This window comes from Orcinus orca, chromosome 1 (genome assembly GCF_937001465.1).
Source record: "Orcinus orca chromosome 1, mOrcOrc1.1, whole genome shotgun sequence".
Lineage (NCBI taxonomy): Eukaryota > Metazoa > Chordata > Mammalia > Artiodactyla > Delphinidae > Orcinus > Orcinus orca.
The window spans coordinates 115,992,781-116,010,700 of record NC_064559.1 but is presented as its reverse complement, the minus strand read 5'-3'; the positions used below and the strand labels follow the sequence as shown (position 1 = coordinate 116,010,700).

General features: G+C 56.3%; 1 protein-coding gene across 8 annotated transcripts in view; it reads left to right on the top strand.

Annotated features, from left to right (window-relative positions):
- Positions 1 to 7,625: 7,625 nt before the first annotated feature.
- The window catches only part of KCNC4 (potassium voltage-gated channel subfamily C member 4), a 49,559-nt gene continuing 39,264 nt past the window's right edge, over positions 7,626 to 17,920 (top strand). For 5 of the 8 annotated variants that reach the window (XR_004485199.2, XM_033434951.2, XM_004263162.3 and 2 more), the window contains exon 1: positions 7,626 to 9,230. Coding sequence is in view for 7 of the 8 variants with exons in the window: in XM_033434951.2 (XP_033290842.1) it covers positions 8,562 to 9,230 (669 nt within the window). In the remaining variant the exon portion in view is untranslated. The remainder of the gene's footprint in view (positions 9,231 to 17,920) is intronic. The other 3 variants (XM_033434942.2, XM_033434923.2, XM_033434913.2) reach the window with 1 other exon arrangement.

Genomic DNA, 17,920 nt, shown 5'->3' with positions numbered 1-17,920 from the left:
CACTTATTCTTTTGTGGGCTAATTTATTCTTGAACAAACATTTATTAAGTATCCACCATGAACAAGCTCTGTGTCAGCTATGGATACACAAAGATAAATAAATCAGCAGCGCTCACTGTCCTGAGTTTGGGGAAGGGAACCCCTCCTCCCCCGCCCCCCCATCTTCAAATCTCCCCATATATCTCTTAAACAGGGAATGTCTTGGTGCTAAAAATATCACTCCTTGAAAATGAATTCAATTATTTGTTTAAAGTAATGTTTTGGGTTGAAATGCCAACGCTCCCACCAGGAGGGACACATAGATCCACTAAAAAGCGATATCACAAATGCTTGGGTTTGAGGGAGTTATGGAGTCAGACTTCTCAAGTTCAAGTTCAAATGCCAGCTAGGCTTCCTGCTTCCCGAAAGACCTAGGGCAAGTTATTTAACCCCTCTGAACTTAAATTTCCTAGTCTGTAAGATAGGTATAACGAATGGATTGAATGAGATAGTGCCATGTTGCTGTGTATCAAGTTACTCCAAAGCTTAGTGGCTTGAAACAACCGTTCTATTATATCTCATGATTTTGGGGGTGAGGAATTCAGGTATGGCTTGTCTGAGTGGCTCTTCTAGTGGCAGTTGAGGTCACTCAGTGGTATTCAACCGGCAGATGAGCTGGTCTGGAGGGTCCAAGGCAGCCTCGCTCACATTCATTCAAATGGCTGGCACCTCAGTGAGAACAGCTGGCAGCCTGGGCTCAGACTGTCCCCAGATGAGCATCTACAACTGGATTCCACAGCACAGTTCATCTCTGGGTGGCCAGACTTGTCTGTGATGGCTCAAGGTGCCCAGAGAGATCGATTCAAGAGATGGGAGATGGAAGCTGTCAATTTCTTAAGGCCTGGGCCTGGAACATGGCATAGTGACACTTCTGCCATATTCTGTGGGTCACAGCATCTGGCCAGAGTTAATGGGAGGACGTACAGATCCCGCTTGTTGATGGGAAAGGGGCCAAAGAATTTGTGGCTGCCCATGAAACAGGCCTATTCCAGGGTGCCAGAGATCTTCAGTCACTGGTGCCTGAGTGGGGCACAAACAGCTAAGTTCTGATGGGGAAGTGAATGGCTGAGCTTGGGCCCTGGGTATAGAGAGCAGACAGGGAGGAAGAGGAGGGCGTGAGGGGGGCATGGGAGACAACTTTTTTTTTTTTTTTTTGCGGTACGCGGGCCTCTCTCTGTTGTGGCCTCTCCCGTTGCGGAGCACAGGCTCCGGACGCGCAGGCTCAGCGGCCATGGCTCACGGGCCCAGCCGCTCCATGGCATGTGGGATCTTCCTGGACCGGGGCACGAACCCTGTGTCCCCTGCATCGGCAGGCGGACTCTCAACCACTGCGCCACCAGGGAAGCCCCGGAGACAACTTCTTTTGACGCATGCTTGCCCAGGGCAGGTAGCATGAAGTAGGTTTGAATCATGACTCTATCACCAACCCTATGACCTGGGGCAAGTCCCTGAACCCTCTGAACCTCCACTTTCTATAGGGAGAATGACAATAACAACGCTTCCTTGCAGAGATGTTGGGAGGAAAAAATGAACTCTTTCTGGAAAACCTACTGGAATCCAGTATAGAATTCTTTCCAAACTGGAATATAATAGGTGCTCATTAAATATTAGTTTCCTTCCTTCTTGCAACTGGAGTAAGTCCATGGGGCCTGCTTCATTCTGGGGGCCCCATCACCCTTGCAGTGAGTCATTCTCCCAGAGCTAGTTTGAAAGCCTAAAACGCAAAGAAGCCAAGGAAGGAGGGGAGAGAAGACACTGTTTTAAGGAAAGGGAGTATCAGAAGTGTGGGTGTCTCCCCAATCCCTCACACCATCATGCTCCCCCCAATAAACAGCCATAAACAGCTACACAGATTGAGCCAGCTCCAGCCACAGGGCCTTGGGCTAGAGGAGAAGGATTCTACAGACCATAGGGATACGGAGGCATTTTTTAAAAAGGCCCCAAATTCTTTAACACTTCAAGGGAATGGAGTCCATCCTCCTCCCCTGGAATCTGGGTGAGCAAAACCTTCCTTTGACCAACAGAGTATGGCAGAAATAATGCTATGTGACTTCTGAGGCTAGATTAGAATTGGTCATGCCACTTCCGTTGGGAGTTCTGGGGAAACCCAGCCACCATCTAAGAAGTACAACTACCCTGAGACTAGCCTGTGCCAGAGAGGCCGAGTGTTTGCAGGTGTACCACTGACAGCTTCAGCCAAGCTCCCAGCCAGCAGCCAGTGTTAACTGCCAGCCACATGCACACACCACGGTGAACATTCAGCCCAGCTGAGCTTCAGACGTCTGCAGCCCCGGCTGACATCTGCCTGCAGCTGCGTGAAGAACTCTAAGCAAGGACCGTCTGACAGCCCTTCCTAACTTCTGACCCATAAAATCATGAGCAAAATACAGCACTTGTTGGATTTATACCACGAAGTTCGGGTAACTTGTTTCATAGCGACAGTAACCGGAATATAAACCTTAGTGCATATCTGGCCCAGCCTCCTCGCAGAATAGTTGGAGAAACCGGCCCAGAGATGGGAAACTCAGAGCCTCATACACCACGGCGTTGGAGTCAAAGGGCTGGAAGCGATCTGAGCGTCAACCAAGCGGGGGCAAAATTGGGGTCAAAGACTGGGTTTCTCCCAATCCAGTGCACCCTCCAGTAGAGCAAGATGCTGACAGGGAGGGCTCCCACCTTCTCCCACCCTCATCCCACCCTCATCCCACTGCCTCATTGATTCCATGCATCAAGTATAAACCAAGTGTTCTGAGTGCCTAGGACTGTGCTAAGCACTGGGAATATACAAAGGAGGTCAGGCAGGGGTCTCTTGCCTCGTACTTCTACTGCCTTGTAGAAGCAGTAATAATCTGACTTGGCACGTCCTGTCACTGTCACACTCACCGGAGCCAGGCACACTGCTGCGTTTACTTACATGGTCTTACATGGGAGGAAACCCTGGGAAATGGGGAGAAGACCATGTGTGTCGCTCAACAACCACCCAACCATTATTAGGATTACTCCAAGCGAGCCACGGTGCCAGCTGTAGAGCAGAGCTCCACCCTGGGGCTCCCTGGGTCGGAGCTGGCTGGCTTCTGGGTCTGTCTGTTCTTCCCAGGGCTGACCCAAGCAGGGAAGAATCCCTGGGCTTCGTGAGTATCCAAGAGGAGCCAGACTTTGGTCTCCCTCTCCAGACAACAGCTTTCCTTTCCCTGGGACACCGCTGGAGGGGACCGGACCCATCAGGACTAATTAACCACTCTAATGGAATAAGCCAGTTTTGCTGGAATTTAGCCCAGATGGGAGGAAGCTGTACTTTTCTAGATGGAGAAGCACTGAGTGTCAAGGAGTCTTGCCAGCTGGGCCCTGAGCTACCGTGTGTGCACGCGTGCTCTCACTCTCTGCACCTGGCCTGAGTCTCTATCTCAGCAGCCTTGAGCCAGGAGGGCTCTGGGGGTCCCCTTAGCTGCCCTGATCCTGTGATCCCATGAACACTGTTCTACATTCAGAGGCCATGTGGGCCCAATATCCTTCTTGACCCTTGGCCCAAGCCCAGGCCCAGCTCAGTCTCCCAGCACTCACTGCGGCTCCACAGGGCTGGAATCTGTCAAGGAGAATGTGCTTGTGAGCTGACAATCAGGTCCCTTCTAGCCCTTTGACTCCAAGTCCATGGTTTATGAGGCTCTGAGTCCTGGCCAGGCCTGAGCTTGTAGCCTGTACCCTTCTGGCATTTTCCCTTTAAGAGTTGGGCCATCAAAGGCCATCTCTGGTGTTCCCCAAGAGCCCCAAATACACCTTCACGAGGATTTTTCACAGCAACTCGGCCCTACCTTTGTACCTTGTGCCGAGCCCTTCTAGCTGACCTCTGCAAGGCCCCGTGGGCTGTCCTCTGTGTCTGGGTTCTTCCCAGACCCCTCATGGGAAGGCTCTCAGCATTTGATTTGGAGACTGCAAGTCTCCACAGGCTGCCTGGGGGCGGGGGTGGGAGGCAGGATAAAGCGAAGTGATAAGCACATGGGAGGTTTCAGCCTCCTCTCACCCCCCTTCTCTCTCTCCATGAGGGGAAAAGCTCTATCACCCTCTGCCCCAAAGATGATGACTGATAAAGCAATTCAATTAACCAGTCTGGGAAGCAGGGAAGGCTGGGAAAGGATGCTGGCTCCTTGACCTGGACCTGAGGGAAGAGGGTTTGGTTCTTGGCAGGAGCTGGAATACCAAAAGGGGGAGGTGTGAGTATCAATGGCTAGGACTTTGCCTGGGCAGCCTTTGGGCCTGCTCCTAGGCCTGGAGCCCCTCAAAACAAGCAGAGTCCACAGAAGAAAAATGGAGAGGAAATTGGCTAGCTTCTGTCACCTCAAAGTGGCTGAGCCCCACACCAAGCTCCCAGTGGGCAAACAGGAAGGGTAAATGGCTTTGACGTCAGGCTCTCAAGCCTCCCACTGGCCAGATCAGCCTCAGCTCTCAGAGAGCAAGGGCCTTATATGAGGGGGCTCTGGAAAGGCTAGACAGAGCCCCCATCCGTTCCACTCTGGGATCAAACATTGCTCTCTTCCTTTTCTTTGCTATACCTTTATTCCTGTTGAGGACAACCCACTGTGACTGACACTTCAGCATGAACTGGCTCCCAGATGGATGTTCTTTCCAGACAGCTGGAAGAAATCTGGGCATCCAGAGGAGGAAAGTGGAGAAAAGGGAGAGAAGTTTGTGGAATTCGGAATTTCCAGCTGTGACTGCTTCGTGGTCTTGCTTAAGCCTGTTGGTCATCAAGATCTTGGAGGAAAGGAAAAGGGAGAGATCAGGCCAAGTCCCAGATGGGAAAGATACCTGAGGTCCTGGAATTGACCGGAAGCCTATCAGCCCCATTTTCTCCCAAGACGGCAGCCCAGTGAGGTCTGGAGCAGGGTCTCCTAGCACCACCAGGGGGCAGCACCCACCCATCCACAGTAGGTTGTCACATGGCAGTCTGGTGGAGGGGGTGGCTCTCTCCTTCCTGGGTTCTGAGCTTTTCGGAAATAGCAGGACCTCATACATACAGAATTGATGGAGACAAGCCCTATGAGGCCAGCTGCGGCATGCTGAATCCTCCAGAAAATTCCACAGAGGCCCAGGTAACAGGTTAGCCCAGAGCTCTAGGATAAAACCTTCAGCAAGTGGTGAGGTCTTCTCTGGAGGCCTCTGGCCTGGCTGAGTTCCCTTCTCCAGGAGCCGGGCAGTGTGCTGAGTCAGGGGCCCTCCCACCCAGTGCACTTTCACCCCGCTGCCTCTCCCAGGCTGGGCCCTCTGTTTTCAGTGACTCTTCCTGGGTTCCCCTACTCCGACCCCAGCTTTCTGACCTCCTGATCAGGCCTCCTTTTTCTCTGGCAGTTTTCTCCCTCCACTTATCTCCCCACATGCTTCTCACCATCTACAAACAGCACAGAGTGAAAGCACCAAGAGGGTGGAGATTTACCAGGGCAAGGTTGGAGGGGCTCTGTTTTGTTTGTTGATTTTCAGGGCCTGGAACAGCTTCTGGCACATAGTAGGTACTCAAGAAATATTTACTGAATGAACAAATGACTTAGGAGTGGGATGCTGGGATGGTATTTTTCACTTCTCCCACCCACCCCCACCAACCTCTCCCTTTTCTTGGAATGACTGAGTTCAGCCAGCCTGAAGAATGGAAAGTGGGGGAGAGACCCCAAGGGAGTTTGCCAGGACACAACCAGATGGGGCTTTAAAGCTATTCATTACAGTCAATTCTTTAATAACCGTGCTGTGGTTCCTCCTTCCTCACTCCAGCTTCTGGCCAGTCCTGGGTCTTCTCTCCCCAGTCACAAGTGGGAGATCTGTTTTCTACTGCAGCAAACTCAAAGCCAGCTAAACTCTGAAATGCAGACATCAGGCCCAAGGGGTAGGGAGACTGGACACAAAATGGGTACCAGCGAATGAGCGTTTCTGACTACAGGTCAGGACGCTATTTACCTCTTCTGCATGTTAGTACAGATCACAGATCATCATCATTATTTTGGTTTTCTGACTTCATTAATGACAAGATTTTGCTTATAAGAATTCCCCATATTTGTACTGGGCTTCTATTCTAACCTCTCCTCAGAGCACCCCCAAGCCCCTGTCTTGTTTCTCCCAATATAGCCAGGTACTGCCTGATCTGGAAAACAGATGATGCACAGGTGTCCAGGGAAGGTGTGTTAATCACCTTGCATTTCTGCTTTAAAATCCTTCTTACGGTGATCTGGACAGACATGGAGGCTTGCCTGAAACTGTAAAAAAAAAAAAAATTTGTTTTTAATTAAAAACAAAGAGGATTAATTTAAAGATGTGGAAGAGGTCTGGACTTAAAAACAAATTAAAAAAATGAATCTGGACATTGCTCTTGGGATGAGGCCAATGAAGTCGGGCTAGTGCCTAATGTTTTGGGTACAGCAGCTTCTCAATCACTTAGCAAACAGGTTCTCAGAGGCAGGCACTGTGGGAGCTATTAAGGTGAAAAAGCAGTCCGGACTGGAAGAGCTCAGGGTCAGAGAGGGGAGATGAGACAGGAAAAGGGCAAAGTCAGCTTGCAGTGAGTGAAACAGTAGAACCAGGAGGATGCTCCCTAATAGCAACCTATTAAGCCTATTAAGCCGTGGCTCCCTAATAAGGCACGGCTTTAACCTAATGATCTTTCAGGGCAACCTGCCCCACACCCATAACAGCGCCAAGGCTACTGTTTCCTTCCGCCCGCCTAAATCAAGAGATGCTTCTCTGCCCAAGGCCGCCGGGTCCCTTATTCCACCGCGGGGGCTTCGGTGACTGTGACAGAGGCCGCAAGCATAGAGACCACGGGGATCTTGGGCCCAGTTGGGGGCGGAGTCGTCAGGAGGCCCTAACACAGTGTCTGGGGGAGGAGGGGGCAGCCTCCTCCTAGCGACACTGTCTCTCCGCTCTTTCTTCCCCGGCCTCCAGTCAGCCACAATTAACCGGCAACAAAGCGATCAGCTTGGTGGGGACGAGGCAACAGGAGCTGCCAGAAGGGGCGGGAGCAGGTCAGAGGTCAGGGGTCGAGAGCGCTTAGGTGGCAGCCGGACTGCAGTGGGAGGAGCTCTGGGCTCGGGGGAGGCGGGGAGCCGGGCCGAAGGGGGCGGGAGGGGACGGCGGCGGAGGCGCGCAAGGCGTGCAGGCGGCGAGGGGGTTACGCTCCTGGCTTAGCTTGGCTCCGCTAGGCTCCGCGGAGGAAGGCAGAGCTCGGCCGCCGGGGCCCTGCAGCGAGCCGGGTCGGCCCCACGCCACGCCACGCCCCGCCCACTCCGCTCCGCGGAGGGCGCACCCGGGCGAGGCGGCGCCGGGAGGAAAAGGCGCCAGCAGAGAGCGGCGTCCGCTACCAACGCCGGAGGGAGACGGAGAGCGCCCAGAGCCGCAGCCCACCGGCGTGGAGGCAACCCCCGACCCTAGGCCACCTCTCGCCCGCCCCCTGCTGCGGGCCAAGACCAGCGCCCCTCCCGGAGATGGGTAGACGCGTGGATGGCGTGGCTCTCAGCCCCGCCAGATCGCAGGAGCCAGGCGCCGGGGCGCTGCGCTGAGGCTCCCGCTTGTCGCAGCCCAGGAAGCCTGCAGGTGTCCTTGGCCACTCGGTCACCGCCCGGGAGACTCCTTCGCAGTGCCCAGAGCCCTGCTCCCGGGAGCTGCCCCGCCCCCAAGCTCGGCGCCGCGCAGGACGCCCCGTCCGAGGCCCCCCCGCCCCGGCACGGCCCCCGCAGCGCAGCGCCCAGCGCAGCGCAGCTCCCCGCCGCTGTCGAGCCGCGGACGCAGGACCAGAGGCTCGTTCCTGCGGGCGCGCTTGTTTTCCTTGTGCCGCCTCGCTCTGCGCAGCACCCGCCCGCCCGAACGCCGCGTTCCGCTCCGCCCCGCCCGCCATCCGTGCCCTGCGCTGGATTTATGAATGGGGGGAAGAGGCCACATGCCGCCGCCGCCGCCGCCGCCGCCTTGTGTTGACCGCACGCAGCCCGGGCCCGCGGAGCTCCGGCTGCCGTGAGAGCGCCGGCCCAGCCCCGGCAGCCGCTTGGAGGACTTGTTGCTGCTGCGTTGCTTCCGCCGCCGCCGCCGCAGCTCCCGGGTCTCGGCGCGGACTGGGAGCCAGAGGGTGGCCCGTGTGAGTGTGAGCGCGCGCAGTGCGCCTGGACAGTGCGCTTCCCCGTCTGTTGGGGGGTGCAGGGGGGCGTGTCCCGGGCCCCGAGCGTCTGGGTGTCCAGTGCTAGCGGGGGAAGTGTGTGTGTGCTAGCCCTGACTCCCGGGCGCCTCGCTTGGGTCCTCGGCTCTCCTTTTCCCCTCCTGCCTCCCTCCCCGGCGCTGCCAGCCCAAACCGCAACCACCTGTGCCCGCGAGAAATCCAACTCCTCCCGCTCCGCGCCCCGGGGGGGAGGCAGGGGCAGGGCCACGCCGCAGAGGGGGCCGCCGCGGCCTCCTGCCTCCTCCTGGTCTCCTCCCCCTCCCCCGTCTGACGCTGCCTCCTCTGGAAGGGTGTTTGGAGGGCAGCGGCCGCCCCAAGCCGAAGCCCCGCAGCGCTTCTTATGATCAGCTCGGTGTGTGTCTCCTCCTACCGCGGGCGCAAGTCGGGGAACAAGCCTCCGTCCAAAACATGTCTGAAGGAGGAGATGGCCAAGGGCGAGGCGTCGGAGAAGATCATCATCAACGTGGGCGGCACGCGACATGAGACCTACCGCAGCACCCTGCGCACCCTACCGGGCACCCGCCTCGCCTGGCTGGCCGATCCCGACGGCGGAGGCCGGCCCGCGTCCGATGGCGGTGGTGCAGGCAGCAGCGGCGGCGGTGGCTGCGAGTTCTTCTTCGACCGGCACCCGGGCGTCTTTGCTTACGTGCTCAACTACTACCGCACGGGCAAGCTGCACTGCCCCGCCGACGTGTGCGGGCCTCTGTTTGAGGAGGAGCTCACCTTCTGGGGCATCGACGAGACCGACGTGGAGCCCTGCTGCTGGATGACCTACCGGCAGCACCGCGACGCCGAGGAGGCGCTCGACATCTTCGAGAGCCCAGACGGAGGCGGCGGGGGCGCGGGGCCCGGCGACGAGGCTGGCGACGATGAGCGGGAGCTGGCCCTGCAGCGCCTGGGGCCCCACGAGGGAGGTGCCGGCCCCGGCGCCGGGTCCGGGGGCTGCCGCGGCTGGCAGCCCCGCATGTGGGCGCTCTTCGAGGATCCCTACTCCTCCCGGGCGGCCAGGGTGAGTGGCAGGAGCCTGGGTCTTCTCTCGGACCGAGACTGGCCGACTTTTACCACCGCCTCTCTCCCAAATTCCCCTGCTTTCCATGGGCCCCCAGGGGAATCATCCTCGCCCCCAACGCTTCATCAGGAGATTGCACACTTTTGCGCTCCTGACTTACTACTTGGACCTAATCCCAGTTCCTGCTTTAAGGCATCCCCCTCCCAGCGAGTGGGGTGCTCTTAGCTGAGCTCTTCCACCCCCTTCTTCCTGCACAGGTGGCCTCTCTACATCTACCCCCAATTCCTCTGAAGGACAGAGTCCTGGAGAACTGGAGTGGGGCCTTGTGCTGGAGTCAGGCAGGATTTGGGGGAAAAAACTAGAGTGTAAGTGGCTACTGTGGCAGTTCCTTGTGTCCCATCTCGTTGAAATCCTCCCAGCAGCTCAGTGTGCTGGGAACTATGAGTTCTAGAGAAGGGGCCACGGGTTTCAGCCTCTTCAGCCGTAACAGGCAGAACTGGGACCAGAACCCAGGCCTCTCATCCAGGTTTGGGAGAGCCCTTCTTTTTCCCAGGAAGATAAGTCAAGATGCCTGCCCCACGCCACGCCCCTGAGGCTTCCTGGACACCTGGGTTATCCTGGCCTCTGCGGGGATGAGGGGAGAGTCAGACAGGAAGAGCCTAATGTTGCGGGCCCTTGGGGCTCCCGCGGCCAGTGGCCAGCCACAGGCTGCCTGGTGATGGTCCCAGATTTGTTGCCGCTTCTTTCTTTCTACTGCAGCACAAACTGGCTTCCCAGAAAGCCCTGGTTCAGGTTACTGCTTGAAATAGGTGATGGGGATGGGGGCAGGGGGGAGAAGTGTAGGTTGATTTAGGCAAGATCTAGTCCCTTCCCACCATCCCCTCCCCAAGTCAATCCAGTTTCCTCTAACCCGCTTAGGTGGAAGCGGGTAGAGGGGAAGGTAGGCTTGGGCATCTAAAAAGAAAAAAACACCCATGAAGGATGGCTTCAGATTCTTTAAAAAAGAGACCCCTGGGGGTTGGTGTCTGATCTCATGGATGGCAGCCTGAAGCCTGGCTGGGGTCTGTCTGGGAGACAGGAAAGAGCTGCGTGATGTGTTGGTTCTGGGGACTGCCCCCTGCTGTGGAAGCTGGTAGTTTCCTCTGGCATCCCAAGTCGTCATGTTAGTGAGTCTCAGAGCCCTGCCGCACTCCCCAGCACCTCCTGTGCTGGGCCTCAACCCAGTCATGGCAGAAAAAGTTACACTCCCCTCACTCCCCCAGGGGAGGGCAGGAGATTGGGAAACGGGGCTGCAGGGAGGGGCTAGGCTGGCATAAATGCTCTACCAGGGCACATGCATCTCCTGCGTGGAAGAGGAGGGAGGAGCAGAGGGCTCAGTGGCTGAGGCGTACCATCCCAGGGCAGCCACTGGAAGGTGGGGACCTTTTTCTGGGACTGAGAGCAAAGCTAGGGTGCCGCTTCTGTTTGCCCTGTCTGGCTGTGAGTCCCATGGGCTTCTCATGCAGTCCTCTAACCCTGCTACGTGTTCGCTCTTGGCTGTGTGCAGGAGGGCAGAGACAAGTGCAGATCCTTCAGGCTCTTTCGAAGTTGGGGGTGGGGGAGGAGAAGGCAGATTTAGCTTGATGGAGTGGGGCAAAGGGGGCAAGCCAGGGAGGCAGGAATGAGATGAGGTGGTTAAGGGCCCTATTACCGAGCATTCTGGGGCCTCTGAGGACTTTTCATCTGCTCAGGTTCCTCCCCCTTTGATTCCAAAGGACTGCACCATCAGTGAGTTTATTTTCTCCTCAACTCACCGCAGAGTGGTCCAGCCGGGGCTCTCTGAGTAAGCTCAGAGCCTGGTTAGCCCCTGGAAGTCCTCCAGGAGCCCAAGATACTTGGCCCTTTGGATGTGGAATCACAGCAGCCAGGGCAATCCAGTTGAGGTCAGAAGTTTGGGGCTGGGTTGGGTAAATTCTTCCCACTTAACGAAGAAACCAGGATTCAGGGGTGTTAAGTGTCGTCACAGATCCTTAACTAATAAATAACAGAGCCGGCAAATCACCCCAAGTAGCCTGCCGTCTGGGTGTTAATACTGCTGTGCATAGCCATATGGAGCTTTGGTGGCACTCGTGCCAGAAGGGGCTTGCCTCCTGCTGAGAGGCACAGGCAAAGGCAAGCCTTCGGCTGTTCCTGGGACATACAGGGGAGAATACAAAAGTTTAAAAAATTCATTGATAAACAACCACCATTTATTTAGCGCACCATGCAGGTACTTTGCGTTAATCTCTAATCCTCCCAGTAAGCTTACAGCGGAGGTATTATCCCCATTTAATAGACTGAGGCTGTGAGAGGGTAAACAACTTGCCTGAGGTCACACAGCTAGAGAGCTGTGGGCTGTGACTCAAAGCCAGGGCTCCCTCGCTACCCAGCCCTTGCTCCTCGGGTGATAACATGTTCTTGCCACTGAAGGCGGCTGTTTTTTGAGGTGGATCGTTCGTTACTCTGGTCTGGGAGGTGGCCTGAGGTTTTGTACCTCCCGTGGATGACATCAGAAGACCAGGGGCAGTTGGGGACATCAGAAGGGACACTTACTCGGTTATGCCTCCAGGCCTGAGGGTCTGAGGTGCTGGGGTTCTGGGGCTATGCCCGCCCTGCTCTGTTTACACCAGGCCAATAATACCCCCTGCCCCTGTGCTGTCCCCTGGGTCTGTACACATACCTTCCCTCCCTCGGCCTCCTCCCTCTGCCTCCCTGGAGGAAGAGGGAGGGGCCTGCAGCACTGCGGTGGGCTTGGGGCGCTCACCGAGGGCCAGTAAGGGCAGAGGAGCGGGGCGCTGCCCCGGGCATCTCTTTGCATACAGCAGCTGGTCATTTGAGTAGTGCGTTATGACAGGAACAAAACAGATACAAACGGAAAGTGAATTGAGCTGATTATGGGAGCCTGTTGCCTAGCTACCGGCCTGGCCCGCAGAGCCATTCCTGTTCAGGCAGGCTCCAGCCTGGGTGCTCACCCTGCTCCCTTCACAGCGGCTGGGTCCACGGACAGCTGCTGCTGTGGTTCTGTTCCCATGGCCTGACCTGGGAGCAAGCACAGGAGGCAGGCTGGTCCTGTCCCCCTCTGCCCACTGCCCGTGGTCCCAGGCAGAGGGAGGGCTCAGCAATGGCGAGGGTGGCTTCCCAGACTGAGGCGGACCAGTCAGGGTTTGGGCAGCAACCGGAGCTCTAGGATCAGGCCTTCCTCCTTTTCTGAGGGCAGACAGGAGGCCTGATGAATGGGACCCTGGGACACTCACCTTCCTCATCCCCAGTCTCCAGAGGTCCCAGGGGCTGAGCTGGCTTTAGTCCAGTTATCAGCCCTATTAAGGATGATAGCTCTCCTTTGGCTAAATCAGTACCTAGATTGAGTTTTCTCATGGCGTTTCCCCTCTGAGTAGAGGAGGTGACCCCACGGGATCCCACTGCCCCAAGAGGCAGCTGCAGCTGGGGTTTCACACTGCTTGGGCATCCGCTGTGCCAGTTGTCAGGTGCTGGCACACCTGCACTTTTTTCTAATACCTTATCTGACCCATGTGAGGCAGGGATTATTAACCTCAGCTTACAGAGAAGGAAACGGAGACCCAGAGGGGCTTGTTCAAGGTCGCATAGCTGGTGGTAGAACTAGGATCCAAGCCCAGATCTTGTGCATCCACGTCTGTGCTTGTCCCCGGCTTCGGCCGCCTCCTGGGGCTTCTGCTTGGAGAGGGCCCCTGACTTCAGGAGGGCCCTTCGGGAGGGGAGGGCCCTTCTGCTCTCCTCCCATCCCTTCCTTCACTTCTCCCTCCAAACTAAAGGCTCTGTCTCCTTGCTCCCTAGAATTGCTCACACCTGAGCTTGCTTTCTCTTTCTTTCCCTCACTGTGGGGCTTTTTATAGGACAAAAAAAAAGGGGGCTTGGTTAAGAGAAGAGACTAGGTGTTCCGTGGCCCAGGCAGAGGAATGAAACTGAGGCCTTCTAGGAAGGACATGCAGAGCTCGCTTCCTGCTCACCCCATCTGAAGGCCCCAGCTTCTCCGGCCTGGGTGTTGCCTGGGACCAGCCAGTCGGTGGGCATGACAGGCTTCTGAGTGAGGGCCAGGACTCGCAGTCCCATGCCCTCCGGGTGAGGAAGGGCCAGGAACCTGAGCCCAGGAGACTGGGTGCCCCAGCTTCCGCAGCACCCTTAGGGTCGCAGTGCCAGCATGCCCCAGGGCAGCCCCTCTACCGCCTTCCCGGGAACAGGAGCAATGTTAGGCCAAGGGCTGCAGGCCTCCCCCCACCCCTGCCCTGAGGCAGCCTCCCAGTCTCCTCCTGGGTTTGTTTTCTGTTTTCCTCTCTTGTTCTGAACAGACCAACATTTGTCTCTGAACATCTTGTCTCTGGATGATGAGGTGTTTCTGTTTGTCTCCGTTTGGGGTGGGGTGTAAAGTGGGGGAAGGGATAAAATAAACTTGGGCTATTTTGGAGAGTTGGGGGAAGAGCAGGCAGGAACGGAGTTAGGCAGCTGGGCCTTGGGAACCGGGAGCCCCCAGGCCCTTCACCTCCACCTGTGGTCCGCGTCAGCCTGGGATGCTGAGCACAAGGGTACTCGAGCCAATTTTGTTCCTCGGCAGCCAGCCTGCCACGACCTGGCCCAGCTCCCTGCTGGGCATTTCTCTGGGCTGGGTGAAGGTTACTGGCCCCCGGCAGGGGTCCCCATCAGGCAACTGGCTTGACCCACCCCTGAGAGCCGCAGAGTCTTGAGAGCCCAGGTGCCTGGAGGGATTCCTAGGCATCCCTTTGTCACCTCTAGTCCCAGTGAGTGAGACTGATGATCTCTCCTCGTGACAGGCTCCCCAGGACCAGGAGAGGGGGCAGGCAGTCACCTTGGCTTCAGTCATTCAGGAAACATTTATTGAGCACTTACTACCTGCCAGACGCCAGGCTGGCCTCTATACATAGAAAGACGAGTTAGAGGTGGTCCCTGTTCCTAAAGAGAACCACATCAGGTGGAGTAGGTGGCAGCTGGGGAAAACTGAGTGACAAGAAATGGTAATAATAATACAAGGTAGATCAGGAGAGGGGCCACAGCAGTCTTAAAACATGAAGTTCAGTGGAAGGTGAGAGGGGGAAGTGATAAGTCCCACCTCTGTGTGCGATGAGGTTTTGTTTGGAGGGGGGCTGGTATGCAGGGAAGCTTCAACAAGGAAACAGAAGTTAAACTGGGTAGGCCCTGCGTGATAGTGACTTAGCTTCCTTAAATAATTTTTAGAAGGAAGCCAGTTATAAATAAATATATAAATAAATATTCAGTGTGGGTAGTGCCTAACCATGCAGAGTTAGTGAAGAAGGGAATTTCCTGGCCAGGCGGCCAGCCAGAGCAGAGAGAGGACAGCATGGGACAGAAAGTCTAAGGGGCAGGGGTGTTTTGACAGATAGGCAAGAACCTGGAATTGCATTTGTCTGGATAAGTTCTCGGCCGGTGACGTGGACTGGCCTGAATTCCATCTGGGACTCATCGGCTCTAGGCAGCCACGTGGCCCTGAGAGGCCCCAGGTGCTAGCTTGGCAGGGGCTGGGCATGGTAGAGGCTGGCTCTGACACCGGAACCAGAGGGTCCTGGCTCAGGATGGGAAGGCCCAGGGCCAGCCAGGTTCTGCTCTTGGGCAGCCCATGAAGGGAGAGGAGCTGGGGTCCCTCGGCTGGGACCTGGGCATCATAGTACAGGTCCTCACCCAGGAGCCCAGGGACAGCTTAGAGATGCCTTGCCTGGCAGACTTCCTCTCCTTCCCTGCTTCTCAGCCCGCAGGGCTGCCCACTCCCTTTCCAGCACCACCTGGGCACTAGGATCTCACTTCCCCAGAAGGCTCAGCTCCTCATCCCATCCCCTCAGATCTTCCTCTGCAAGTGTCTTTGGCTGTGTTCTCAAATTTCTCTTCTCCTACACTTCATCCTTAATATAGGTTTTTGGGCATGAGTCTTCTTATGTTTATCTGTCCATCTGTCTCCTTGGCCCTTCCTCCTTGGGCTCCCCTCCCCTGCGCCTGCTGATTGTATGCAGTTCCCAATGACTGGTGTCTGTCACCTCCTCCCCACCCCCCCAACCCAGCCTCTGCCAGATTTCTGAGCCACTCTAGGCTCGGTGCTAAGTTTTACAAACATCATTTCTTTTAATCCTCAAAATAACCCTATAAGATAGGTACTCTTATCCCGTCAGTACATGAAGTATGCTGGTAGCCTCAGGGCCTTTGCACTGCCTGTTCCCGCTGCCTCTGGAGTTCTGCTGGATCTTCACATAACTCATTCCCTCACTCCTTCAGGTCTCTGCTTCGATGTCACCTTGGCACTGAGGCCTTGCCTGACCACCCTATTTGAAATAGCTCCCCCACCCTCACACTTCTTAGCCTCCTTTCTCTTTATTTTTCTCCCTCTTATACCATCTGACATACTCTACTTATTTGTTGACAGTCTCCTTCCACTGGAATGGAAGGTCTAAGGGGCAGGGGTGTTTTGTTTCCTACTGTTCCACAGCACCCAGAACAGTGTCTGGCACATAGTAGGTACTCAGTTTTCCATTTTATGAACAAAGATCCTTAAGGCTCAGAGAGGGTAAGTAACTTGCCCAAGGTCTGGGCAGTAAGTTGCAGAGCCGGACTTGCGTCCAGAAGTGTGTGACTTTACATTACCGCCAAAGACAGTCATGGGATGAGCTCAGTGAAGGAGGCTGGTCATGGGGCTGGCTCACCAGCTGAAACACCTGGGTCTCTGGAGACAGATGGGTCCCCAACAGGATACAGCCAGCCAGTGTGAGGGGCCCAAGGGAGCAGGAAGCTCGAAGGAGTAGCACTGTCCTTCAGAGAGGCTAGGACCCTCCTGTATCCTCCCAGCTGGCAGGAGAGGGGCTGCTGCTGGCCGAACTAGTCCACACAAGCGGTCTTCTGCTTGGGCAGTTTCGGTTTTTGTTTTCTTTGGCTGCACCGTGCGGCATGCGGTATGCCAGTTTCCCCTCCAGGGATCGAACCCACGCCCACCGCAGTGGAAGCGGAGAGTCTTAGCCACTGGACCGCCAGGGAAGTCCCTGCTTGGGCAGTGTTGACTTCCAGCAGAATCCATGCCTCTGTCCCCACACAGTGGAAAGAACGGACAGCTTTGGCCATGGGAACCAGGCAGGTCACTTCTCCCCAGGTCTCAGTTTCATCACCTATAAAACAGCAGAAAGGGAACTGAATTCAATGACCTTCCGAGTCCCTTTCTCTTCTGTGAAGCAAAGGCTTTGTGATATTTTGGGCTCCAGATCCAACTCGTCCTCAGAAGCTGCGCGCGGGTGTTCACGGAGGCCCCCTCGCCTCCTCAGCTCTGTCGCCATTTATTGAGCACTTACTGTATGCCAGGCACTTGCTGTGTAGGAGCTCATTTAATCCTACAGTAACACTAGTGGGGGCACTAGTAGTGTCCCATTTTGTAGCGAGGAAACAGGCACAGAGTGCACCGTTTCCCTCACTGAGTAGCAGTGCCGGGATGAGGCACCCAGGCAGCTGACTCCAGGGCTCCTTAGCTCTCCTTTGCCCTCAGTCTCAGCTCCCCGAGGCTGCACAGCCCCATGTGTTGCAGGGGCCGATGGGGAGCGCTCTGAGGGGCCCTGCCAGCCTCGCAGGATGGGCCAGCGTTGGGGGGTGGGGGCACTGGATAGGAGGCTCAGGTGTGAGGCCTTGACCTCTGAGCTGGGCGATGCTGCTGCAGCCGCCGCCTCCTCGCTGGTCCCTTTCAGGTCCCAGTCAAGGGTTGAAAGCAGAATGAAAGCAGTATCCCTGCCACGAAAGGGAAAAGCCCCGGTGAAAGGCACCGATTGCAAGCAGGGCCACCACTTACAAAATAACTTGGCTTGGGGAATAATTTAGGGCCCTGAAGGGGTACCTGCATCTATCACCGCTCGGCCTTAGGTCTACCTGTCTGCTCAGGGAGTGAGGGCTTCCTGGGACCAGCCTGGAGGGGCCACAAGGGAGACTGAGGCCCCGTGTAGGTTTCATCAGGGAGGAGTGGATTGTCCCCATCTGTTTGGTCAGAGAGGCCAAGAGGAAAGAGCTCTGAGCTGTGCATGAAGAGACCTGGCCTCAGTTTAATCCTCAACAAGTCATTTGCCCTGTCTCGTGCCTCTGTTGCCCCTGAGAAATGGACACATGTGGCCCCCCTTTCCCTGTCCGCATCCTCTGAGAGGGTGGCAGTGAGGGGTAGAAGTAAGTAGATGGGATGGTTGTGCGTTTAAAAAAAAAAAAAAATGAGTGAACACTGCAGGAATTCAGGGGGTTGTTCCCTAATGCAGGAGGGAGGAGTGGTTTGCACCCACTGGGCCTGCTGCAGAAGGAGCCCTTGGGGTAGACTTGAGGAAGGCACCTTGGCCCTGCTGGTGAGAGAGTGGCCCTGGCCACAGCACCCGCCCTCCCCTCCCCTCCCCTCCCCTCCCCTCCCCTCCCTGTGCCCTCTACTCAGCCCCGTGGCAGCTCTTCCTGAACTTGTTTTTCCAAATCACCAATTAACTTCACGCTGGGCTCCCAGGTGGGCCAACTCTGCTGGCTAACTTTTCCTCAGAAGAGCACCAGCTTCTGCTTCCCAGGCTTCCTGGCAGATCTGGGATGTGCTGACCCCACCCCTGACCCCAATGCCCTCTGCGTGGGAGGGCGGTGCCAGGACTCGGGGTTCCCCGCATCACCGTGGCCACTGG